The sequence below is a fragment of the Dermacentor silvarum genome, chromosome 7 (assembly GCF_013339745.2).
Source record: "Dermacentor silvarum isolate Dsil-2018 chromosome 7, BIME_Dsil_1.4, whole genome shotgun sequence".
In the NCBI taxonomy this organism is placed as follows: Eukaryota; Metazoa; Arthropoda; class Arachnida; order Ixodida; family Ixodidae; genus Dermacentor; species Dermacentor silvarum.
In genome coordinates this window covers 163,702,785-163,729,720 of record NC_051160.1, presented here as the reverse complement: position 1 = coordinate 163,729,720, position 26,936 = coordinate 163,702,785, and the positions used below count along the sequence as shown (strand labels likewise).

General features: G+C 47.0%; 1 protein-coding gene across 13 annotated transcripts in view; it reads right to left on the bottom strand.

Annotated features, from left to right (window-relative positions):
- The window catches only part of LOC119458646 (ribosome-binding protein 1-like), a 171,560-nt gene that overhangs the window by 112,610 nt on the left and 32,014 nt on the right, over positions 1-26,936 (bottom strand). For all 13 annotated transcript variants that reach the window (XR_007468092.1, XM_049671344.1, XM_049671345.1 and 10 more), the window contains exons 3-4: positions 20,733-20,916; positions 4,367-4,591 (exon numbers count right to left, since the gene is read on the bottom strand). Coding sequence is in view for 12 of the 13 variants with exons in the window: in XM_049671344.1 (XP_049527301.1) it covers positions 4,367-4,591; positions 20,733-20,916 (409 nt within the window). In the remaining variant the exon portion in view is untranslated. The remainder of the gene's footprint in view (positions 1-4,366; positions 4,592-20,732; positions 20,917-26,936) is intronic.

Sequence of the window (26,936 nt, the reverse complement as noted above, 5' to 3'; positions counted from 1 at the left end):
TGTCAGTGCAGACGTTTTATATTCACACATGATCAGGTGGGCAGTGCAAAGGGATGAAAAAGTGAGCATGTCGATCAAAACTTCACCTCATAGTATAGGCAGAACCCCAGTATCTAAAAGAAGGCACGTATAAAAGACGGAGTGGAATAGTTTTAGGCAGCATTTTTCTTTTCCTTTCTTTTTTTCTCAGGAAACTGTAGGTAGAGGTTGGCTCTTTGAGTCGGTGTACTCAAACTACAGAAAATCAAACAGATGTTCAGAAAAAATTGACACACACTGCAGATATATATTATAGTAAGAAATAATTGGGTCACTCTCATTACTTTTGCTCCATTTTTGATACACAGGCATGAACAAAGTCATCACTTCTACAAATGTGTCGTTAACCAAGAATAATGTGCAAGCATTACATGTGACTGCATGTATTTCTTTTGCAGCGTCGCCTGGGGTTCCATATGCTCATTGCACGGTTATTTTCGCATAACGCTTCCATCAAAATGTGGCTGTCGTCGCTTCATATCAAACTCGCAACACTGAAATCAGCAGTGCAAGTTTCTCTCATTTGAATAGTGTTGTTTATTATTCATGTTTCAGGCAGAAAGCGCCTGATAAGGGGATAAATATAACTTCATAGGAAAACAACAATTGTGAAGAAATCTTGTGGGATTTAAGTGCGACAATCGAACACATATTTGTGCCATGTGGTGTGTTGTCCTCTCCGTTCGGAGGAACGGTACCTCTGTTCAAGTATGTTGTTTGAATCTAATCATCTGTCTTATTTTCTCGTCCTGTGCACAAGCTCCCGAGAGAGAGAGAATTGTTGTCGCAGTTTCACCCGAAAGGTGAAGCATCAGTTGCGATAGCAAATTTGTAGAGAGCTATACGGAGTAATGATAGTAGCTTTATCAGCTGTATAAACTTGGACATGCAGCAGCACCGGCAACACGCAGAACTGTTGTCGACGCCGTCGGCGTTTTTCCCGCGTTCGCACAAAATGCGTGCGGCGTTGCTGACTGCTGTCGGAGCCTCCGATATAAATAGGCACTTGGTGCCACAGCTAAACGTGGCCTCCCTTCCCTTCCCCCCCACGGCTTTTTGCGTGTCCGAAGAAGGCACGTTTGCTCTACATATATGGTGATTGTAAAGGAGGAAAGAGACGTCTACTTCTGCAGCCCTTAAGGGAGCACGACGAAGAACGCGCGTTTGTTCTCCGCCGTGGGTTCACTCCCCGTGAAAGCGTGTGTCCCTCGCGCCCTTTCACTCGCACATACAGCGTTTGGCGCGCGGCGACGATTTAATCTCCATTGACGTCATACGGAACCTTACGACGACGGCGACAGCAGAAATCTGCTTTGGAGTGTCCATATAATTGCTATCGCAATAAAAAAATACGCACAAGAACAGGGCAAGGCGAAGCCAACACATGACATTGGGCTACTCGTGCTCGTACTACAAGTTACATTCCATCTCAGGGCTGTGCAGTGGAAGCTGTGGGTCGGGTCGCCAACCAGGAAAAAGAACCAGAAAAGGGATATGTTCACTGTGCGCCTCTAATCGCTCTGCACTGCGAAGCCAGCTGAATGGAAGTTTCGCACAAGTGTTATTAGCGCACAACAGCACCTCTCGCTCCATGTAACACGCAGCTGGCTTGGACACGAACCTAGCCCAGCAACAAGCAGGCGACAGCTCACAAATGGAATGCATCATAGGTGTGACGAGGGAGAAGTCTAAAAAGCTTGCAGCCGTGCTAACATGTTCTGACCCACCACATTAGGATTCTTCTTGATTCAGTGCTTTCCTTTTATATGTGTAGGTGGCACTAGGTGAAAAATTTCTCCATAACAATGAAAATATTTTCAATTTCTCCATTTTCTTGCAGCTTTACACATGTGCCATACCTGCTAATTTTTTTTGAGCAACGCATGTTCAGATTTAGGCGCAGTCTGAGGTGTGTGTCGATGTTATCAATATTCACAGGGAAAAAAATTTGAAAGTTTATACATACACTGCGATGTTAACACTTGCTTTATAGGAAAAGTACTTATTCAGATTTTGAATTGAGGCTTCTAGTCTCTTAATCCAGAACCTCAGCCTCGTGGCTTTTTGTAGCTTCCCGCAAGAATGGCCAAAAGTAGGACCCAGCATTCTATACATTATCTAATTGTGGCCGCATTACTAATGATTAAAACACATAAATGAAAACCTGTATCCTAAGTAGAAATTCTATGAGCTATACTGTCTCCAAAATTCAGCTTCCTTTAGAAATTATGGGGTTTTACGTGCCAAAACCACGATCTCATTATGAGGCACGCCGTAGTGGGGGACTCCGGAAATCTGGACCACCTGGGGTTCTTTACCGTCCACCTAAATCTAAGTCCACGGGTGTTTTCGCATTTCGCCCCCATCGAAACGCATCCGCCGTGGCCAGGATTTGATCCTGCGACCTCGTGCTTAGCAGCCCAACACCATAGCCACTAAGCAACCACGGCGGGTGCTTCCTTTAGAAATTAGTTGCTGGGCTGTTACAATGACAGTTACTATATTTAGCTATTTTCAAATGTGAAATGGCAACAAATTATAAATCCCACCATATTGAGCTATGTCTAGGAAATAGATAAATATGTCCTCAAGTTACAGCATAAGTTACAATGCGGTAACTGTGGTAGATTTTTCAAAATATGTCACAACAGAGACCAAGTTGGCAAAAATCATGCATCTTTGGCTTCTTCTTGGGCATTTATATTTAAAGCTTACATAGCCACTCGTATATAATACATATATTAGAATTCACAAGAACTAAGCTTTTCAACGGCATATACGACAACTTTCTGGAAGAAGCAGAAGAGCCGCTGCCGCGACTTGAAAAGTACTGAAGAAACAGTGTTCATGCCGCTAAAGTGGGACCGCCGCCTTAAAGGGGCCCTGAACCACTTTTTATCGAAGTACAGAAATGCATTTGAAGTTAAAATAGACTATTTCAGAAATACTTTCCCCAAAAAAAGTACTTCAATGTGCTCAATACTTGTGCTCCAGCGAGGTTCCGCTACAACGAAATTTTTTGCGTGTCCCGTGAATTTTGTTGCGATGGGATTGGCCAATGGCAGGTACGTAGGAGAATATGCTATATTACGAAATAAAGCGTCCCAAAAAGCGTAAAAAAAGGCTTCTGTTGAAATAGAGAGAGGTGACTTGCGAGCTTGTGACTTCCGCTTGCGAGCTCCACGTGCCGCGCACGACTGCAAAACTGGACAGATGTTCACAGAAGCGTATGCTATCTGCAGAATGTTTTTTCACCAAGACCGAGAGGTGGTTCAGAAACCCTTTAGCAGTGATTTCATTTCCATTTGAATTGTCACATCCCCAGAATGTCATCCACGGAGAACTAGTTTGCCTTTTAGGAAGAAAAGAAAGTTGCAGGGAACTAAATACGGTGAGTATGGAGGTTACTCCAGTACAGTGAAGGAACTGCGCCAAGGCCGAGACGGTTGGTGCCTTGGTGCGCATTGGGTTGCCACATGTCTAGTGTTGGCATAATCAAGTTTCCGAGACACGATGTGAAGTTGTCACTCGCGTTGCGATAGCAAGTTTGCAGTCATCGAGTAAGATCTGTTCGTGCTTGCCTAAGCTAGCGTGACAATGATAAAACTGCGAACCTTACTATGTGTAGTTCTCTCTGCTATTGCCATCAATGCTCCGCCTTTGTGGCGAAGCTGCCTTTCCTTTTTTTCAGGACGAATATCTGCATCGTTTTTACACTTTTGTTTTTCATTTGTGAGTGCCGGCTCCGGGCACTAAGTGCCGTCGGCAATGGCATCCCAAGATTGACGTCGATGTATTGCTCTCGGCACAATGTGCACAGCACACGCTGGCGCTCATAACGACGCTATTATGGTCCGACCCCTTCTTGCGATTTTCTTACAAGTTATTACTGACAAGATACTATCTACCAGGAGTGCTCTGGGAATTTGTGAAGTTGTTTTTACTGCTGAAACACTGAAACCTCGAATTAACAAAATCTATGATTTAACGAAGTTTTACGCTTCTCTATAACGAGGTATGGCTGCATATACCTTGCCTTTTGGATGCAAGTAAACAGTTGTTAGTTTGGCAATCATCTTGTCAGTGTGTTTTTACATACTTTGCGTGTGTTTCATGACAACTATATATCCCAACTATGGTGCAATGTCCAAAAACCAACAACCCTACACAAAACTGTTTGCCTAATGTCGCATGCATTTGAGCTGCTTTATCGACACTGTGCTTTAGAAATGTATTGAATGAGAAGGACCTGGGGAACAGCGAAGGGGCTTCACATTTAGCAGCAACCGTGTCAAGCGAATAGACAAACAGCAGACAAGAGTGGCACCTTGGGAACGATGTCCTTGAAGGAGTTGCGACGCACAGGCTTGGGCGATGGCTCGGGCACCACCGGTGCGACAGGTTGGGCGGCCAGCTCCTCCGGTTCCGGTGGTGGCTTGTGCACCAGGATCGGCTTCTGGGGGCGCCTGTTGCGCACCGGGGGAATGATGGGTGATGAGCGTGGGACAGCATCGCAAGTCAGCTCATCATCCTCCTTGGGAATCAGCACCACCTGCCAATGCACGCAAGCACAGGTACCAACGTTAAGAGGCGTGGATCAGGGAGCAAACAACATGGCTACAGCTGATGGTTGGCCTATACTTCACACGACTGTTGACACGGACTAGCTGGTACACGTTGGACATCCACGACAGAGTGAAACAAAGCAAGAACACAGAAAACAAAAGCGCTGTTATGCAACTACTGCATTTGCACATAAATAATGTGATCGTGACTGCAATGCAAAGGGGGGACTTTTGGTCTCTCGGTAAATGAAAAATACAAGTAGCGTCACAATTTCTTTGTTCGATGACAACTTCTTCGGTTGTAACGCGAAGTGATGCACCAAAGAAACAGGAATTGGCAGATAAAAGCGGATGCCCACAGGGCACTTTCTTCATCGTTGTTGCGGACTGCCATTGCAAAGTACACTGAAAGGAGGAGTGCATGCACAATTTACTCATCACTGGTGATGTCGTTTGTTACTGTCAACAAGAATGCTGTCGTCTTCCACGCCACCAAAATTATTGGACAGACAGTACTTCAGCAGGGCCCGTGGCACAGTTTTAACACGGCTTCGTATGCAATGGTGCCTAGTGGATCAGCTAACTCCAGTTTGAAGTGGCAGACATTTTCTTTTACAACTGCGTTATAGTCATGCCATGAACACGACTATAACGTGAAGTGCGTCCCAAGGCCGGAAACTCCGGGGGAAAAACTTTTTTTTTTGTTATATTTGTGCAAATACAGTAATGCTTATGCAGTAGACCTCTGTTTTATAGGTCTTCGCTGTGCCTAGGGTACAGTGAATGGTACAGTCATTTCCCCTGATCAACAACGCTTATTTTCGGCTGGACCTAGGAAGATTTTGAATCGTAAATGTTAGCTCACAAATGATTTATTATAGTATTCACTCTATTCTAACATGTGCCTTTTGTTTTTTGAAGAAAATTCATTTGGAAATTACCCGTGTGGCACAATCTGATGTGAAGCAAAACCGCATCTGCGGCCTTCACAGCAGCCTACCATTAGAACCAACCTAACCTAGCCACCTAGTCATTGCCATCACACGATGGTCACCATGGATGGCGACAGAACAAGTTCTTACGTAGCATACATCTGAAGTGAAAATAGGCTATTTCAGAATCACTTTGCCGCAAGAAGTACTTCAATGCATTCACCAGAATGCAGAGTTATTGGCAATCAAACACGGCCTCCGCTGTGCTCCTCTTCCTCCTTCAATGCCTTGCACTGCGAAGGCTGCAGCAGAGTGGGGCGGGGCCACAACACTTTGCCTCGGAAACGTCACCATGGTGCGCAGTTCAAATTTCATTTACGACTTCCAGTTTTGGCGCCTACGAAGCGCTAAACGTAAGCCAAACGCGGTTGTCCTCAGCGAGCCGCAGTGCGCTTAGCCACTGGACTCGTGGCGGCACCTCACGACGGCCGCCGTGTAGCCGACCACAGCGACCAATAGCAGCCATTTATTGGAGTGTGCTTTATTACGAAGTCAGAGACATACAATATTTTTCTTTCTGAAGTATAGAGCATGCATTTGATTTCTACCATATTATGGAGCTCTAATGTCACTTTTATGTTAGTTTACTGCTTTGCACCCGCAAAAAGTGGGTGTGCATTCTATTTCAGGGCGCTTTAGAATCAAGGAATATACGGCCAAATGAATCAATGGAGTGCTTTGCTGTTTCCCCTGTCTATCGTTTCAATTCGATCTGCTGGAGAGTACATCCAATTTCGTCGGTCCCATCAGGGTCCAATTAAGGGAAGTAACGCACGCTGTGCACGAAACACATCTTTGAAAAGGTGCTTAGAGAACACGGCACAAGGCAAGGGAGAAAGACGGACAGGACAAGTATGGACCATGTGTGTCCCGTTACGTCTCTTTTAGGAGATATATCCCGTCTCTCTTCATCGCATTGTCCCTCGCTCTCAGTGCCATTACAAAGATGACCCAGTACCAACTCAAACAATTATGTCATTAAGGGGCTTCACGAGCAAAAACCATAATCTGATTATGAGACATTATTTTGGTTACCTGCGGTTTTGTAACGTGCAGCGAAATCTAATGAGGGTCTTTCCACTTTGCCTCGATCAAAGTGCAGCCTACCCAGCCGGGATCGAACCCACAACCTCACCAGCGTAATGCCATTGTGCTATTGTCGGGATGTGCCTCAAAATATAGTGCTACACCCAGGAGGTGAGGAATGCAGCAAGATCTCATTGAGGTGATCACTAGAGGCCGGATCTTTAGGCATTAAAAAGTGCGTTTCAGGTGCCAAAAATAGGCAGGCAAAACAACGTTTTAGGCCTCCGACGTCGTAAATATAGGCACAATAAATTTTTACATAAATGCATATAATTTCAAACGAAGACGTGCGTGACCTGCATCTACGACAGGAATACAAGAAGTGTTATTGTTTATCATGGCACAAAGGCTCCAACAGTTGAACATAGCCGTGCAATTGTCCCATAAAACTGCTGGACTAATGACGATCAATTGGCTTAATTCAACAAGCACACTGCTCATATTCATTTTCAATGGCCACTGTACTCGAGCATCTCATATAGTGAAACAGGCATGAAAAAGAATACATGAAAGCTGGGACTACTGATTAAAAAAAGCGCTACTTTATGTCTGCCTTATGCAATTAAATTAAGATACACCAAAAACAGACAAATAATAAATGCAAGAGAGACTACGATTTATTAAGAAATTAACATGTTCGTACATTAGGACTGTTAGGTACAACCCTGGCAATTTTCTTATATACAATGACATTATCCGAATTGTACAGGCAACACGTCCCAACACTGCCAAATACACTTCCGCCCATTTGAAGTGCACATGTTCGAAGAAATCTGCTTGGAGAGCACGCGGAACGTAGTCTAAGAATCACTGTGAAGATTGCGGAAACAATAGCAAACTATCACCATATCCAGATTTTTGGATTCAAAATTTTGCCTCTTGACACTGAGAATGATCTTGTACGCTGAGAAGGAACGCTCGATGGCAGTGAATACCTTACAAAGTAAATAACAAACAAAACAAAAGCCGCGTGCGCATAACATTTTTCTTTCTTCGTTTGCTCTTCACTCTCCTTTCCCCTGACGGCTCTCCGCAGTTACGCATTTGCCAACCGCTCGCACCATGTCAGCGCGGCGGCGTATACTGGCCGGCGCGTCCCATTCCACTGCGGCTAGCAATTGTTTTCTGGGAGTTGGTTGAACTAGAGGACTAGGTTGAACCCCATAGAGTTCCGAACAATGTTGCCCCGTAACATGAATAACGATCTCTAAGTGCACTCGAAAGCGAAACTTGAGGCTAATACCTGTGCCACACGGGCAAAGTAAAGTGCATTTTGAGCGAGTGCACTTTGCGGCTCGTGTCATTCGCAGGCTGCCACACGGGAACGCTTAGTGACACTCACTACAGAGCGCACTCGCCGGCGAGTGTGTTCGGCGAACTCACTTCGCGGCGGCGAAGTGTGTAGCCTCGTTAGCAATGCTTAGAAGATACATAAGTGATATTGAAAAAAGAGTCAGGAGTAATTTTTAATAACATTGTTCTAAATTGCTATGGTTACAAGATCATAAAATGTGCCACACCGAAAAAAAAAAGAAAGAAAAAAAAACAGCAAGAACAGCAAAAAAACTACTCCCGCTCTCGGGCTGTTCACGACCGCGCCGGATAATGACTGCGCAGTTGTTTGGCGGATCGAGTCGTTTTGACTGTTGCTGGTCAAGTTGCCGTCGCTACCGGCACTTACAAAGGTGGATTGTAAATGTTTCTAACAATAATAAACTGTTTTCGTGCACACATTTTTATATTAATAAATATATGCTTTCCTGTCTGACTCCCGGTCGCCATGGTCATCAATTTGAAAGAACACTTTTCTTTCTCATGTAGCAGCGCAGCTGCACACCGCCAAAGTGACACTCAGCGCGCTGAAGTGCACTTGCTAAAAGTGCACTTTACTTTGCCAGTGTGGCAAGGGTATAAATCATGTTCATATAGGCGCCGATTCTTAATATAGGCATTTATAGGCGTTTATAGGCATTTAGGCACGAACGATAAAATAGGCATTTATAGGCACTATAAGAACACTATGAAAGCCCTTCTTAACCTCTCATTCATGCTCATATATCAAAGTGGGGCGATAGGAATGCAAGGAACAAAAGAGGCATTTGCCTAAAATCTGGTCTCTAGTGATCACTTCATTGTTGCGCAACGTCTGGAGCTGCTGGCGCAATTGGCTGCTCACCACAGGAATTTGTTCGTGCTACATTGCCAATTCACCCAGTTTGCTGCTGCTACAGTCGACTACTGTTACCTAAACGGGACCAATGAAAGAGGTTGCATTATCCAGTGGGTCGATTTACAGAAGAGACGCAGCAACACACTGCTAGGTTCATTTGGCAGCATTCTAACCCGCCCTGGAATTGAATGCACATACGCCTTATGGGTTCAAAGTAAAAATCTAATGCAGAAAGGACATAACAGCTTGTGAAAAAAGTTGAATTCTAACGTGTGCCCAATATTTAGCACGAGAAAAGTGGCAACAAGAAAATCAAACCAGCAAACTTTGCCCTTAGAACTGAAATTTATTTACACCTGTGGTCCACCGCCATGACCTTCAAACAGCACCCTCTTGGGGTCTACGAACCCCAACATGTTCTCGTACGGTCTCTTGTGCATTTATCATACGACTTGGCAACAATCGCACGAGATGGTGGGGCACACCTGGTATAACCACTTCGCTAGTTCATCCTGCGATGCCTGCCATTCTCCAGAACAGGTGCCATGTCCTGTAACAGTGACCCCTTTCCCTGCTTGATATGCTTCACTGTACAACTCGGCTGTATTGCAACGAAGCTAATATTGCGACTAAGGAAAATTTTACAAGTTGACTTAACAGCATGTTTCGGCACTTTTTCTGCTACTTGTTTAATTTGACCCTCCAGGTAAACGGACCAATTTCGCCAGTCCTGTCAGGATCGGATTAACGGAAGTCGACTGTACACTAGAATGGGGGACACACAAGGGGAAGAAAACCTGGATAAGGTGATTACATTTAATTTTAGATCAAGTGCCACTAGCCCAGCTATGAACCCGTACAAACAAAATCTAAACATTCAACCTATTCATCATAGTGATTAATTGAAGGCCTGCTAATGAATTCTGTTGCTTTCTTTGGTACCCAGCACACTCTGCACAAAAAACATCAGAACCCACCACTGGACCATTTGGCAGAACTTGGATCATTCTAACATGCCGCCATATCAAATGCATACCCACTTTGTAAGTATCCAAAGTAAATTTTAACGTAGAGATAGCACTAAAGCTCCTAAACAAAGTAGAAATCTAACGCGCACCCGATTTTTTTGCAAAAAAGTAAGCAAGTCTAACATGTGCTTCACAGTGGCGACCGGTTTCCTAAAGTCAGCTCAGCCGCAATACAGAACGGTCATGCGGCAAAGCATACAAATGCTGCGAATGTAGTTTTCAGAATTTTCTTGGAAAAAAAAAGTGCATTATAATCAGGTAAGTACCATAATCAGACATCATGAGCTACAGTTATTGCTTGAAAATCTTCCTAGAGCAGGCTGAAAAAATAATCTCCAATAGAATCTGGGCAACACTTCAATCAACCGAAAGAAGGAGCTTGGCTTCAGGAAGGGATTTTCTACAATGGATCGCATCCATGTCATCAATCAGGCAATTGAGAAACCTTCTTTCTGGGGTTTTACGTGCCAAAACCAGTTCTGATAACGAGGCACGCCGTAGTGGAGGGCTCCGGATTAATTTTGACCACCTGGGTTTCTTTAACGTGCACTACAACGCAAGCACACGGGCGTTTTTGCATTTCGCCTCCATCGAAATGCGGCCGCCGCGGCAGGGATTCGATCCCGCGATCTCGTGCTCAGCCACACAACGCGAAAAATATTAGGCTAGAATATTGGCTATCCCCGTTTGCTCTCTGATCCACACCACTCTCTTCCTGTCTCGAAAAATATTAGGCCTAACGTTAAGAGACAGAAAGAGAGCGGTGTGGATCAGAGAGCAAACGGGGATAGCCAATATTCTAGTTGACATTAAGAGGGACGACGCTTTTGCCTCACGAAAAATGGTCAAAAAAATATTTTTTTTGAAAATCACATTTGCAGTTTCTATAACTCTTTTTTATCTGATTCAGAAATATCTTCTCTGCAAACCACATAGAAGTTCTCTCAAAAATTTGTAGTCAGACAAGGTGGCAATTATTACTGCATTTTTCAAGCCACAATAGTATCATCGGAATGGTGCAACAAGCCCACCATCTTGGTCTCATCGGAAAGCGCATTTCTCAGTCTTCAAATCTGCTGCTTTGGCTATTACCTCCCATACAACAACATGCACACCAAAAACAAATTATTGAAGGCTGTTCAGGAGTCTCCAATTGGCGATGCCCGTCATGCGACTCTAGCTCGCTTTGCCATTGGTTCGGCGCTCACTCAGTAGGGTCGTAGTCTGCTCTTTACACCTCGCAAGCTCTCGAGTGTCGAAACGGGCGCGATGCGGCTGATCCCTCCAGTTTTGGACGTCTCAGATCCGCGGCTAAGCATTCCGAACATCGGCGACGTGGACATCACAACAAAGCACATCACACTCGCAATGCTCAGACCTGTGACCACGCATGTCGTGTGCATACTCTTTGGACCTGTGCCTAGGCCTTTTGGGCATCGGCACCTTGGACTCGGCGATCGAGCACATCGTGCACGAATTCCTTGGACCAGCGGCTAAGCATTTCACACATCGGTTCTTCAGGCTCCCCAACAAGCACATCGCGAACCGAAGTCGGGCTTTCATTTCATTTTTTTTTTTTACAGTTTCTTCAGCTACAGTGCAGGTTGGGACATTTTCACTTTTCTGGCTTGGTTATTTCTATTCTTTCCCACCCAAAGTGTGTGTGATGTGAAAGTGCCAAGAAAAAAATGAAAAGTGCAAATCCAAATCCTTCAAATCTTTCAAGAAGTGAAAATGCAAAGCCTGCGCGATCAGCTCCGACAGCGTGCCGTTGCTGATCCGTTACGGAGTTAGCATGATGACATTTCTCTGCTGGGCTATGCGCCGAGTGGGACGGCCGGAGCTGATCGCGGAGGCCACGTGCGAAATAACGGGGCTCGTTTCTTCAACCTCTAGCCATGGCAATCTCCGTTAACGGAGATCGCCAATGCCGTGACGCTCTTGTTGACTGTATGCGGAGACGACGTCAGTCTTCAGTCAATCAGAAAAAGAAAATAAACCTTTGAGCTCCCCCCCCCCCCCATCACTGCAAGGGGTCCTTCCACCGGTCCACAAGGGGTCACCGACACATCCATGGCCGAGAACCACTGGCTTAATGTATGGTACACTACCTAGCAACAAAATTTAAACAACGCAGTAGAATTAAACCACCAGCGGCTGTCCGTGTCGCAAGCTCACAGCTATATTACTGGACCGCAAACTGGATCGACCGGGCCAGCCGGATAGCAGCAGCAAATGGGGCCCTGGACTGAGGGCTCCACCCTCTGGGACTTCGTTTCAAAACATCAAATAAAGTTTTCTACTACTAGTACTACTACCACCAACAAAAAGTGAACGTCCTCTGACTCGCTTTTATTCGATGTATCGATAAGATCAGCCGCACAGGCAGCAGAATCTCAATATCTGCGATCTCCCGAAGCGCACGTGCCATTTTCAGAGCCAGACATTTTTGCGTTCTGCTTTAACGATGGCAAGTATGGCAAGACAAAAATATAGTTTCTCCTCTTTCATGTCCGATAGCGCAGTGTGTCCGTGAGTGGCACGGAAGGTCTCGAAAGCGGTGTTTCAAACCATCGATAGATACCACCCCTTCATAAAGAGAACCTCATCATGAGCTCTGTTCACTAGGCCACTTGGGCTGGCACAGACACCTGGCTGCAGAAGTGAGGCATCATACAAAAGTACAGGCTGGAAAGCACCTAGCAGCTGCCATGCCTAATGGGCACGGTACGGAAAGAGTCAAACATGCAACTATTTTATACAAACCAGTATTTTTTTTTCTCGAACTAGCAACATCCTTCAATTACTATATAGTCCCCAAATTACAAACAAAAATGATGACACCGACAGATAGCCGCTTGCCGATTGGTCTCCCTCACACCACAACGTACCAGAGTGAATTGGTTCTCTAGCGAACAGTCACAGAATATGACACCCCATTAATAGACAGTTTTAGTTAGGGGGGACGCGGCTTTTGCATCGCGAAAAATGGCTAAAAAATCGATTTTTTGAAAATCACAGTTTTCAGTTTCTGTAACTCTTATACTATCTGATTCCGAAATATCATCACTGAAAACCAAGTAGAAGTGCTCTAAAAAAATTGTTGTATCAGCCAAGGTGCCGAAAAATTTTGCGGAAATCGCGAAAGAACGGCGTTTTTCAAGTCGCGATATCTCCGGAACCGCATAGCCGAGCGCCACCATCTTGGTCTCGTTGCAAAGCGCATTTCTCCGTCTTCAAATTTGCCGCTTCGGCTATCTCCTCCATACAGAAACAAGCACACAAAAAGCAAATGATTGAAGGTCGTGCCGGAGCCACCGATTGGCCGCGCCCGCCACGTGACTCCAGCGTGGTTCGCCATTGGTCCGGTGCTCGCTCCGCGACGGCGTCGTCTGCACCACTTGTTGCGGTCTCCTCGTGAGCTCTGCACATTTTCTTAATCTCGACGAGTTAAAACGGGCGCTACGCGGACATCGCAGTAGCGTGGCCGATCCCGCTTTTTGTGGACGTCTCAGACCCACGGCTAAGCATTCCGAGCATCGGCGACACGGACTTCGCGAACAAGCTTCGGGCACGGAATCCTCGACACGCGGCTAAGCCTTTCGCGCGTAGGCGTCTGCGACTCGGCGATCAAGCACATAGCGCGCGGACTTCTCAGATCCTTGCCGAAGCATTTCATGCATCGGCGCCTCCGACTGCGCGACTAAGCACATCGAGCGTCGACTCCTCGGACCCGCGGCTAGTCATTTCGCGCGTCGGCACATCGCTCATCGAGTGTCGACTCCTCAGACCCGCGGCTAGGCACTTCGCGCGTCGGCATCGCGAGCGTCGACTCCCCGAGCCCGCGGCTAGGCATTTCGCGCGTCGGCACCTCGGACTGCGCGACTGAGCTCACGGAGTGTCTATTCTTTGGTCCCGCGACCAGGCATTTCGCACATCGGCACCTCAGACCCGCGACTTAGCACATCAGCCGCCGACTCTATTATCGTACTGCCACGATATTTCGTAACAATACCTATCATACCACCCCTTCATAAAGAGAACCTCATCATGAGCTCTGTTCACTAGGCCACTTGGGCTGGCACAGACACCTGGCTGCAGAAGTGAGGCATCATACAAAAGTACAGGCTGGAAAGCACCTAGTAGCTGCATTGCTTGCTGCCTATCTATCAGTGGCTCTCCTAACACACACAGCCATGCATCGTCAATGGAAGATAATCCAGAACGCTACTGAGAGCCTTCATTCAGTAAAATGGTCGATCCTACCAAACGAAAACAATGCCTCACTGACTGTACTAGAGACTGCTATCAATGAGGCAGTCTGCAGGTACAACACTAGAACTACTGTATATTTATGGCCACATAGTTCTGCACCTCACTTGGTTCTGCACCTCACATCACCCCAGGCAGCATGTTCTTTGTAGAGCAGCAGTAAAGAATGCCATGCAAACATGAAAAAGGCAGAACGAAGGCACAGCAGACCACAGGCCACATGTCCATGAAGCCCCACACCACAAAACACATCAAAGATTACAAATTTGGTGTGTTTTAGAGAACTGAAGAGAAGGTGAAACTTTGAGAGCCGTTTTCTCAAAACTGTTTTTTCGCCTTTCTGCTCAGTTTCTGGAGCTGATTTCTTCGTTACCGTTTAGCCTATTTTGAGTGCGTTTTTTTTTGTCACGGTTCCTTGGACTACAGTGCAGGTCGAGACAGTCTCGCATTTTTATCTTGACTTTTTATAAATTTATGGTGTGGCTATTCGTTCACCCCGAAAGTGTGCTTGGGGCGAAGGTAACTTGAAAAATGACTATCTAAAAAATTTGTGTTGCGAAAAAAAAAAAAAGTAAGACTGTCACGACCTCCAGCATGCATTGAGCTATGCAATCAATGCTCAACGAGCCTTCCATCATGTTTTTTAAGCTCCCCAGGCCCTCCAGAAAGTTCAAGAGAGAAAAATTCTGCTCAATAATATGTTCTCAAGGTATCACTCTGAATCTTTTATGGAAGTATCAGGGAGACATTCTAAACATTTGTGCCAATTTTCATCAAAATCCATGAAGAAATCAGGAAGTTGATTTTCAAAGCCACGTCCATCCTTAGGCGGGCTTAGCGGAATAGTGGGATCGAAATGTGCAGAATGCTAAAAGACCCATACTATTTAGCATATGCACGCTATTTCTTAGATTTAACATTAATGTCTTTGCGTGGTTTACGTAAAACATGGCGGCGGTCCCGGCTGCCCGCATCAAACTGAATTTGGCATTGTTTTTGGAGAATTCACTTCGTTCGTAGCAAATGATTGTAAATGGCTTTCGCTTAGGCGCAGGCCACTCCGACGACAGAGTATTGTGGATAACTTTGAGGAGGTTTCGAGATCGCTTCTCGTTTCGAATGCGTGTAAGCCTAACAAGAGAAACCTCTGAGATGCCAGCGCCACCTGTCAGTGAAGTACAACCCGCTCCTGGCTTCCACTGCGCTGCCTCTCGCATTTTCTGGAGGCACACACCGATAGAAACACTCAGGTGCACTCATCATCATCAGCCTATATTTATGTCCACTGCAGGACGAAGGCCTCTCCCTGCGATCTCCAATTACCCCTGTCTTGCGCTAGCGTCTTCCAACTTGCGCCTGCGAATTTTCTAACTTCATCATCCCATCTGGTTTTCTGCCAACCTCGACTGCGCTCTTGGTATCCATTCTGTAACTTTACTGGTCCACCGGTTATCCATCCTAAGTATTACATGGCCTTTCCAGCTCCACTTGTTCAGCTTAATGTCAACTAGAATATCGTCTATCATACATAGTGCACCTCCCTCAGGTGCACTATGTATGCGAAATTCAAAGCGTAATGGAATAGTGTCCTGCACGTAAACTACACTATCACGCTATACTAAAACTTGCTTTCTGCAAAGTTTGTTTGAGGAACGGCAACACTATTTCCCTTAACCCCGCTATTATGCTAACGTTGAAACTAAAGCTGTCTAATACAGTTGAACCCCGTTGATACGTCTTTCAAGGGACCGTGAAAAAAAAAAAACGCTTAACCTTGCACTCAGCCGCGCAACGCCTGAAACTAGCGAAGCTGGGCAATCGTAGCCCAGCCTTTTCCAGAAGTGCGTGCGAACTTTTCATCTTATTACTCATAATGATGATCATTTCTTTTCGCGCGTCTCGGACTTACAGCCGTCACTGTGCGTTGCATAGCGCAGCTTGCAACACCAACACCGTGTTCGAATGCCGACACCGTGTTCCAGGACACCCGCTCCGTGAATGCGTCTCTCTCTCGCACTCATAGCGCGCAAAACCTCTTCACCTCGCAGAGCACAAGCATACGAACGCGCCAGCTGTGGACGAAGACGATGATGCTCGAACGCAATCATATGGTTTGCATAAATGCATGCTCTGCAGGCGTGGCTGTATAGCCTAGTGGTCACAACGCTCGCTTTGGGACTGGGGGTACGCGAGTTCGAATCCCGCCTCAGCAAGAAACTTTATTTTCTTTCTTGGTAGTTTCTTGTTACGCACCACAAATTACGGCTGGCTTAAACAGCTTTGCTGTTAAAAAATGTAACAGCTGGGAAAACGTAACTGTGAGGAAGGTCACAAATCGCCACAGCTATCTCAGGAACAGTTGTGCATGGCTGCCAGTACAGTTATTAGATGTCTCAACACTCGTACCGTGACCAAGTGACTGAGCACCGTCCTCGGTGCGTGTGCATGTGTATAATTAAGGGAACATGTACGAAGCTTTATGACAGTGGCCCCTTTCAACTGTGAATATGCTTGACCACAATATTTTACTCATGTTTCACCGCAAAACACGTCTCCATTGCGGTGAAGCTGACTTGAGAGAACCAGCAATCTGCCTTTTTCATTTTCCTGTGCTGCCCTCTACCGCACGCAACCGGAAACATTTTGGTAGGGTGCCGGGGCTTTCGCCGGTTGATTTGTGAACCTGCGCCCTTGTTGAGTGCGCATCAGTTGTGCATTTCGTGGATCGCAAATAATTATTAATGGCTTCTGCGGGGCAGCATGTCGTTAGCCATGTAGCATGTCAAAGCCATGTAGCACTCACCAACTATATATGTAGGGTGAGCAGGCGTGATAGCGCTGTTTTGTTTATAATGTGGCCTATAAAGGCACGCTGAGTTCCCTCTGCCGGCGCGGCTGCTTTGGAGTTTGTTGTCGCTGACTCGTGCACTTGCACCTCGCTTTTCTTTCAATTCTTTTTGCACATTCTTTAGACATTTTGCATAAATAAGAAGTTTTCGAGCGCGCAGCCTTCCGCGTCGGATTTAGCAAAGCGGTGCGCTTGTTTACATCGACATCTACAGCCACAGATCGTTGTTAGCGTCAAAAATTGGGAAAAGGTGCATCGCTGATATGAAAAAAAATGTCAAAACGTCGAATAAAACAAACATACCTGCTCATATGAGCCTCGTCATTCCAGCGTGGGACGAGTCAGTATGAGCGTCTGAGCTACTCAACGGCGACTGTGATATCCAGTTACAAATATCGGGCTGTTAATTTACCGTATTTATTCGAATCTAGGCCGATAGTTTTTTTTCAAATAATCACATACGAAACTCTAGGGTCGGCTTAGATTCGAGGATTTTAAAAAACGCGCCAGTTTTTAACTGAAACTGATAAATATGGTGCATAGTTAGCGCCATCTAGAAAAGTCAGTATCGCAGCCGCTACTAGCCGCGCCAGTAGCCAGCTGAAGTACACGAGCGACGTCGCCATTTTGACCTGCGTCGTATCGGTAGTATCGGTATGGTGCAGCATCGGCGCGCGCTGTGGCGTTATCGTAATGGCACCAAATGGGCGATGCCACTATAGTGCCGCTTTCTAAACGAATACTGTATTTACTCGAATCTAACGCGCACTTTCAACACGAGCCTAAATCTGCGTCGGCATTTCAAAATGGCCGCCTCGCACGCGCGTCGTGCCTAGCTACCGTAGCATGCGGAAGCTTCCTCTGTGTGCTGCAGTACACGTGCTTAGGCAATAGTCTACCGTCTGTCTTCACGTTCTCAGCGTCTGCTCTATCTATCAGCATGAAGTACTGAGTTCATCATGATGCCTCATTTAAAAGGAAAGTGATCATCTGTGCGGAGACGGACGGAAATCGGGCCGCATCACGGGCGTTCGGAGAATCCGAAACTTGCGAGCGGGACTGGCGCAAACAGGAGGAGAGGATTTTCGCCAGCAAAGCAATGCAGAACGGTTTCAGTGGACCGAAGCAGGACATAATCTGCGACGATCCACTCCGGCGATACGATCAGGCTTGGCCCTATCTTGAAAGCAATCTGCGACTGGTAAAGTCCGCCGCGCGCCGTGTTTTCGCCGCGTTGAAGCGAGAGGCATGCGAGCACGAAGGCGCGCTTCGTCTCCAGCGTTTTGACAGTTCGTTTCCGCGGTCAACGAGCGAGGTGTGTTCATGTTTGCTTGAGCGCGCGGGACACCGTGCTTGTTAATAGCGGTCTACTAATTTGCTACCGCATTCGATGCATCGCCTTTCGGGCGAAACTGCGACTTTTTTTATTCATCGCAACATCAGTGCATCGGGAGGAAATCTATTTTTCCGAATTTTTCCTCACAGAAAACGGGTGCGCGTTACAATCGAGGAAGCGTGAGAATCGAGTAAATACGGTAGTTGTGCTAGCCGTAGAGGCATCGTCAAACGTTCAAACCGGGCGGAACTTCGGCATCGGTCTGTCGTTGGAGGGGGCCACAGGAGATGGTTTTTGCGTGCGCCGCAACGTGCGCTCCTTCCAAAAATGCAGCATCTCTAATGCGCTGGATGGTACTGAATATAGCGCACTGTTTGAAGATGTCAGCAGTAAGGAAGATAGCGACGAGGCTAGCAGCGATGGTGACATAGAATGAGCTCGGCATGTTCAAATTTAATAAATGCTGTTTCATTTTGCGAATGCTGTCCTCGCTTTTTTGTTCGGCCTACATTCGAGGTAAGTTTTTTTTTTTTTCGGACTTCGAACTTTTGGGGGGTCGGCTTAGAATCGGAGTCGGCCTAGATTCGAGTAAATACGGTATTATTGATTCTCGCTTTTCTTTAACTTCATCATACTTAGTCTGCGCATGTCATAAAGCATTATTAGAGAAAAATGTGCTCACATAAGCGCTCATTTAAAGGCCGTGTTGTTCTCCCGCAAAAACGCGGATGCCATCGCTGACACCGTTGGTATATAACTGAGCGAGGCGGCCGTTTATGCTGCTGTACCGAATGTACCGTCTCTTGTTTCGCGTTTGACGCAGAGATAAACAGTACATCTCAGGAATTAAGAAATGCGTGAGCATACCAACACGTACAAACCGACCCATCTACGTTGCGAATACGAGCGGCAGCCTACGGGAACGGTGACCTACAGATGTTGGCACAGCCGTTGGGCACAGCGCTGTGTCGCCGCTTGCAGATTATTGTGTACGCGCCGTGCGAAGCGAAGAGTAGTTTATTTCAAATCGCTAAAGCCAGAACTGAACTATAAAAGCAGTTTCCTTCGTCCTAACTTGCTTACTTTTCAGTACAGGTCAGCCGGTAGCAGGTGCACGAACTCGACGGAGCCAGGCCTAAGCTTCGCTGAAATCAACATTGGCTCAAACTTCATGTGCACGGCTTGAGAGGGTCGAAGCCTTGCGCATTTCAACCCTTCAACTTCGTAGGCATGTTTTGACTCACTTTGAGCGCGATTATTTATATATACCAACGAAGGCGTTGCGGCTATCGCGTTATCGGTTCGACGGCCTAACGCGCAGGTTTCGGCCGAACGATGGTATAGGCACGGTGATTTTATCGGTGCCGTCGACAAGAAAGTCCGTCGCAGTACCAAAGCCAGTCTTATGCTACGCACACGTTCAGTACTGCACTGACGTCGAGCTACCAGTAGAGTGTTTCAACGCGGTACACGGCACGAGTTGTCAGTAGAGCGCGTCCAAGCGCTTTTTTTGGGGGGGGAGGGATGTTTCCCCGAGATGGGGCACGGCCGCGCGCGCTACCCTTCCAAAACGTTTCGCCACTAATCCGCCAGGACAGGGCGCATGCACCGTCGGGCCATGAAAAAGGCGGATTATGCTACTTATATAAGACCCTTGCCGGTTCCAAAATAAATGCAACACTCACTCGGTGGATCTGCCCCAGTGGTAGGGTTTAACTGATGCACACTTCGCTTCGGGTGCTTTGCTGAATGCTCTATGCACATGTGCAGCACCTGGCTTGTGCAACTGTGGTCGCTTACCAACTGCGGTCGCTCACTGCAAACTTCGGTCGCTCACTGCAAACTTCGGTCGCTCACTGCAAACTTCGGTCGCTCACTGCAAACTTCGGTCCGCTTACTGCAAGCTTTGGTCACTTGTTGCAACGTGCCAGTCACTTGTTGAAACGTATCGGTTACTTGTTGCAACGTACAAGCTGGCTGCATCACAAAATTTAAGCGACTGCTACATTCAAACGTAACGTAGGATGCAGGAACATTACAGATTGGCGACATATCAAGGGGGAACATATACATGAAAGTCAATTGGAGTTAGGTCGGGACCGTGGAAACTCTACGTAGCAGCCGGGAAAACGCAGCACTGAGGAACGTATCAGCAGGGTTCCACTGTAACTGAATCCACAGCAATAGGGTGCCAAAAGTGCCTTAGTATTTCGTTATCTTTGTCGGAAAACAAGCGTTATTTCTCACTGGCTCATTGTATGTGCATGCTTAGTATTTGTATGCTCTCAACTGCCTGTTTTGTCTGGAATTTGTCTGCCGAGAACTAGAAAATAATGTAGTGCCAACATAGGGGGCCGACACTCTACCTTTGCCAAGTACAGCCACTCATTGCTCACCTCAGCCTCCTCCTTGAACTCGACGTGTTCGGACACATGTTGGATCATCCCCTGCGTTGGCGAAGGTGGACAGGCCAAGACAGTCTCGTTGGTCGCTGTAGAGGTAATGAGTTCGGGTTCTGCCGGGCTCTCCTTTACCTTCGTGCGGCCCCAGCGACCCTTGACCTTCTTGTTGGCACCATCTCTGCAGTGAAATCAACAACTTGCTTACTAAAAAGCACCACGACCTGCGCAAGACAACTGATGCGTATCAATATATAGGTATTCATTTTCAGAAAATACTCAAGTAAATCAACGTCCCAAAGGGACACTAAAGAGGAAACACTAGATCGGTTTGTAGTGACAAAGTGTTCTTTCAAAACTTCATATTTTATAACTTTGTGCTAAGGGGTTAATTATTAGAAAAGAACAAAGTCAAAGTTATATTTCTTGAATTTTGTGCCTAAACTCCAGCGCCGGTAGGTCAGTGCGACATCGTAGATTTTAGAGTGTTTCTATGCACTGGGGCAGCTGTGGTTCAGCAGCACTTCTTGAAGATCGCCAAGTTCAGTCCTTGGCTCTTTTACAATACGATGTTAGAATACGACCTTATAAAAAAAAAAACAATTGCGGCAGACGCCGTCCAATTACAAAATGCTATGGTAAGCTGATGGGGCATCACCACCTGTATGTCGTGTTGACGCTCAAATAATTTCTCGCTTGAGCGTGCCTGCAACGAGTGTCCCCTTCCATCTGCCATGCTCTACTACTTTCACCATGGGCACACAGCCACACCTGAAACAACTGCGCATGACTTCCAGGCTTGCTGCACACAAGGCATGCTGGCTACAGCTGCTTCATTCTTCTGGCGCATGCCTGCGCCACTGGAGCAGGCTTGCCTTGTCTGGGAGCCTCAATCTGCGAACTCGTGTGCCAGGTATGAACGTGCACAGAACAAAGCTGCACAGTTTATTACAAATAAATACCATCATTTTATTTACAGCCTGAATTGAAAAAAACTAGCTTAGAATGAACTTGCTTGGGCAGAGGGCAACTTGGGAAACAAATTTACCTAATGTTACACAGTATACAGCGTGAAAACAAGATACAGAAAGATCCTCGCTTTCTCCCAGCCTCTTCATTTTGTATTCTGTCATAGAATCTATGACTAAGGTTTCCAAAATGCAGTGCTTCACAATGTTTGTACAGGCATCAAAAACTTGCACCACATTACACAGAAGACACACGTACACACAGCGCCGATTTTCAACTGAAACTTCATTTTAAACTGAAACTTCATTTTAAACTGAAACTTCATTTTAAACTGAAACTTCATTTTAAACTGAAACTTCATTTTCAACTGAAACTTCATTCGAAGATTCGCCTTTAATACAGCAATGTCGAGGCTTTATCACCCATTACAATGCTCCATAAAAATACCCAACTTCTATTCCAGGGAGACAACGAAGGGCTGCTGACACAATCGACCTACATAAAAGGCAGATATTTCAATAAAAATGCTGTTGAAAATCAGCACTGTACAGTAGTTAATTCGATTTTTCAGATTAGTTCAACCTCGGCCAAAGGACCCGGTCGGTGCCCATGCATTTCTATGGGCCCAAACTTAATTTATTTCGATCCTAAATTTGGCCTTTGCCAGATCATTCCAACTTGACCAATCACACGCACGCACTTGACCCCTATGGGGACCCCAATAGCAATCCCTTAACCCTACGACGGTCAATGCCGTAAATATACGGCACCACAACTAAGTCCCAAATGGTCGATGCCATATATTTACAGCGCAGTCTGTATGTTTGAAAAGCAGACTAATTTTTCAACTCTGTTGCCCAGCTAGTGCTGCCACCCTGTGTGGATACAAGCATTTTTTTTATTTGCTCCTCAGTTTCTTAGTTTTCATTCCATGGCTTCTTTGCACTGGCCTTACAGCGACCACTCGCGCATCCACGCAGTCTTTAGTTTTGATTTCATCTCGCGGGCCGTTTCAGTTCGTTGCGCTCGTAAAAACTGGTGTCCATCTGGTTTCTGATCTCTCAAAGGGTCACTGTTATATGCTCGCTCGTCTGTTTCTCAGAGGGATGCGATTACATCTGTTCACAGGCGGGTGCTGGTATATACAAACAATGCCACTGTATGCGAATGATGCTGCCATGCCTGCGTTTCTTTTCTCAAGACTCTGCTCACGAAAACTGATTACCCCTGGTTAGCGACGGAACGAAGGATTACTGCACGTTTCCCACTCGTTTAGTTTTTCTACCACATCCATTGAATTTTCTTGTTTGCACTCAAAAACACGGTTCGATTATGCTACAGGTGTGTGCGCTGGTTACTCTGATGCGGACTACTGCTCAAGTGCCAAATCAAAATATTGAAAGACGAAAGACAACCAGGACAGGCAGCACTGGCAGACCCGTTTATTCCACCGGCACGGCCGAGGCTCAAACACGAAGAAGAGAAACAGGGATGATGATGGCTATATACAAATGAGAACGATGAAGTACGTGAAATGTGCTTACACTAATTTCCCCCCCTCATGGAAGCGGCCAACCTGGCCGCAATCTAAAGATCGGCTGAACGGGGAATAAAGTGCTTCATGCGGGAGACGTGAACAATTTCTGCACTACGACGACGGCGGTCCTCGACGGATTGAAGCGGAGTGACTAGATAGTTCACTGCGGAAGTTTGTTGTAGGACTGTGTAGGGCCCAATGTACCGGTAAAGGAATTTCTCGCAAAGTCCAGGGGTTCGAACCGGCGTCCATAGGAGGACTTGGTCTCCAGGATGGAAGGTGATGTTGCGGCGTTTACTGTCGCAGCGACGTTTTCTTTCTTCTTGGGTAGCGGCGGTGTTGCGACGAGCAATTTCACGGCAATGCGCGAGTCGAGCTGCAAACTCTTCTGGGAGGGAGGTGTTAGGCGAAGCAGGAGAGAAAAAGAATTCGGTGTCGAAGACGGAGGAGGCAGATCGTCCATACACCAGGAAGAAAGGGCTGTAACCGGTAGTTCGTTGTGTCGCAGTATTATAAGCGAATGTAACACAGGGAAGGATGTTGTCCCAGTTTGTGTGGTCAGGACGTAAGTAAATAGAAATCATGTCAGAGAGCGTTCGGTGGAAGCGTTCAGTAAGGCCGTTGGTTTGCGGGTGATATGTAGAAGTGGTTTTATGCTTCGTATTAGTCTGCTGCAAGACTTCCTCGAGGACGTGGGACATGAAGGCTTTGCCACGACCGGACAAAAGAACGCGAGGAGCACCATGGCGCAAGACTATGCATTGCAGGAAAAAGTCAGCAACCTCAGAAGCAGCACCAGATCGAAGAGGCGCAGTCTCGGCGTATCTTGTTAAGTGGTCTACCGCTGTGACGATCCAGCGGTGACCGGAAGGCGTCAATGGCAAGGGACCGTATAAGTCAATTCCAACGCACTCGAAAGGTTCGGACGGACATGGCAGAGGCTGAAGAAAACCGGCAGGCGGGGATGTGGAGCGTTTGCGGTGCTGACACAACGCACATGAGGCAACGTATTTGGCTACCGTTGTGGACAATCCAGGCCAGAAGCAGCGGGTCTTGATGCGGTCGTAGGTCTTGTGGAAGCCTAAGTGGCCGGCGGCAACGTCATCATGAAATGCTTCTAAAACTCGAAGACGAAGGCAGCGAGGTATGACTGGGACCCACTTGTTACCCGTAGGATGATAAATATAACGATGAAGCACCCCATCAAGAAGGCGAAATTGCTGAAGCTGGCGTCACAAGCGGCTGTTGGGTGGTTTAGTTAGGCCGCGAAGGCGATCAATGAGAGTTCGGCAGTAGGAGTCTGCGTGCTGAAGGGAAGCTAAATCGGAGCGTGAAGAAAGCTGAGCTTGATCCAGTGACATTAGCGTGAGCTGGTGGGCGGCAGGCGTAGCGTCAGAGTGACGTGGTAGAGACGGGGAGTGCGCACGATCGATAGAAGGCGAAAGCGGGCATCGAGACAGTGCGTCTGCATCATGATGACATTTGCCAGACTGGTACGTTATCGTGAAATCATATTCTTGTAAGCGCAGTATCCAGCGTCCCAGGCGTCCTGACATGTTCTTCATAGATGACAGCCAACACAGAGCATGATGGTCGGTGACGATGGTGAAGTGGCGACCATAGAGATACGGGCGAAACTTCTGAATGAACCAAACAATAGCCAGGCATTCCTGCTCTGTGATCGTGTAGTTCCGTTCAGATGGCGAAAGGGTCCGGCTAGCATACGCCACAACCTGCTCTTTAGACGCGGGACCCCGTTGCAGGAGCACTGCTCCGATGCCTTGCACACTTGCGTCAGTGTGGAGTATAGTGGGTGCCCTCTCATCAAAATGGCGAAGCACCGATCCGGAAGTGAGATGTTTCTTAAGGGCTTGAAATGCCAACTCACAGTCTTTGGACCATGTGAAAGAGGCGCCGGTGACCAGGAGCTTATGTAGAGGAGCTGCGATTGTAGCAAAATTGCGTATAAAACGGCGAAAGTAAGACGCCAGGCCGAGAAAGCTGCGCAATGTTTTTTGATTTGATGGGCAAGGGAATTGAAGCACAGCAGCAATCTTCTCAGGGTCAGGTTGGACGCCGTCTTTTGAAACGACGTGACCCAGCACTTTGATGCTTCTGCTGGCGAATGTGCACTTCTTAGTATTAATCTGGAGACCAGCATCTGAAAGGCATTGGAGGACTTCGTCTAATCTCTGTAGGTGTTGGCTGAAGTTGGAAGAAAAAACAACAATGTCATCCAGATAACAGAGGCAGGTCTTCCACTTAAGGCCACGAAGAACAGTGTCGATCATACGCTCAAACGTGGCTGGAGCGTTGCACAGGCCAAATGGCATTACAATAAATTCATAAAGTCCGTCCGGCGTGGCGAAAGCGGTTTTCTCTTTGTCAGCCTCGTTCATGGGAATTTGCCAATATCCCTATCGCAGATCAAGGCTGGAAAAATATTCCGCTCCTTGTAGTGTATCTAAGGCGTCGCCAATTCGAGGCACGGGATACACATCCTTGCGTGTAATCTTATTGAGCGCTCGATAATCAACGCAAAAGCGAACGGAACCATCCTTTTTCTTCACCAGAACGACAGGAGACGCCCAGTAACTGGATGAAGGTCGAATAATATTTCGTGCTAGCATGTCATCAACTTGTTCTTCAATGATCTTCCGTTCCGACTGCGAAACACGATATGGGTGACGGCGTATAATTGCAGAACCGCTGGTTTCGATGCGGTGTGCAGCTACGGAAGTCTGGCCCAATGCTGTAGCACAGCTATCAAAGCAGGATTTGTGCTTAGCCAAAAGGGCGAGTAATGCATCCGACTGGGCAGCGGTTAGGTCAGAACCAATTAGGGCTCGGAGAGAAGAAGAATCCAAACCTGAGGTTGGTACTGGTGACGAAGAAGGGGAAAGCGCTGCGACAGAGATCAGTGGCGGGTCGGTGAAGGTTGCCACGGTCATCCCTTTGGGCAACAATACAGGATCTGGGGTTGTGTTGCAGGCGTACGGGAGAGCTCGGCCACATGAAAACCGGACGAGACAAGGGGGGACTAGAATTCCTCGTGAAGTGCAGCGTGAAGAGGGGGTAACCAGTGCGTCTCCATCGGTTAGCTGGCCGGATGTGACAGCTACAATGTGTTCGTGACCAGGGTGCAGGACGTAATCTGCAGCGACAGCCAAGTTCAAGATGGAGGGTGACGACTCCAAAATAGGTGCATCCGTGGTATCTGTGATGTGGACGACTTTCTCCCTACATGATATAACAGCGGAGGCAGAATGCAGGAAGTCCCAACCGAGAATAAGTTCATGGATGCACGCGGGTAGCACAATCATCTCAATGTGGTGACGAATGCCGTCGATCAAAACACGAGCCGTACATTGTCCGTCGGGGTGAATGGGTACGTTATTAGCGCCGCGTAAAACGGGTCCAAGATAAGGCGTTCTGACTTTACGGAGCCGTGAGCACAAATCACTACGCAGAACGAAAACAGCGGCACCAGTATCGACGAGAGCTTGCACAGGAACACCTTCGAGAGTTACAGATAGCATATTGGCCGGGCGACAAGGAGGTATTTCCGAAGTTCGACAGGACGCAGTTTTCCCTCCAAAAACTGCAATCCTTAGTTTTCCGAGTGTTGGTCAGCAAGGCGGGAGATGGGGCGAAGCGGTGATGTAGAGCGGCGGTAGGGAGAAGGAGAACGTCGT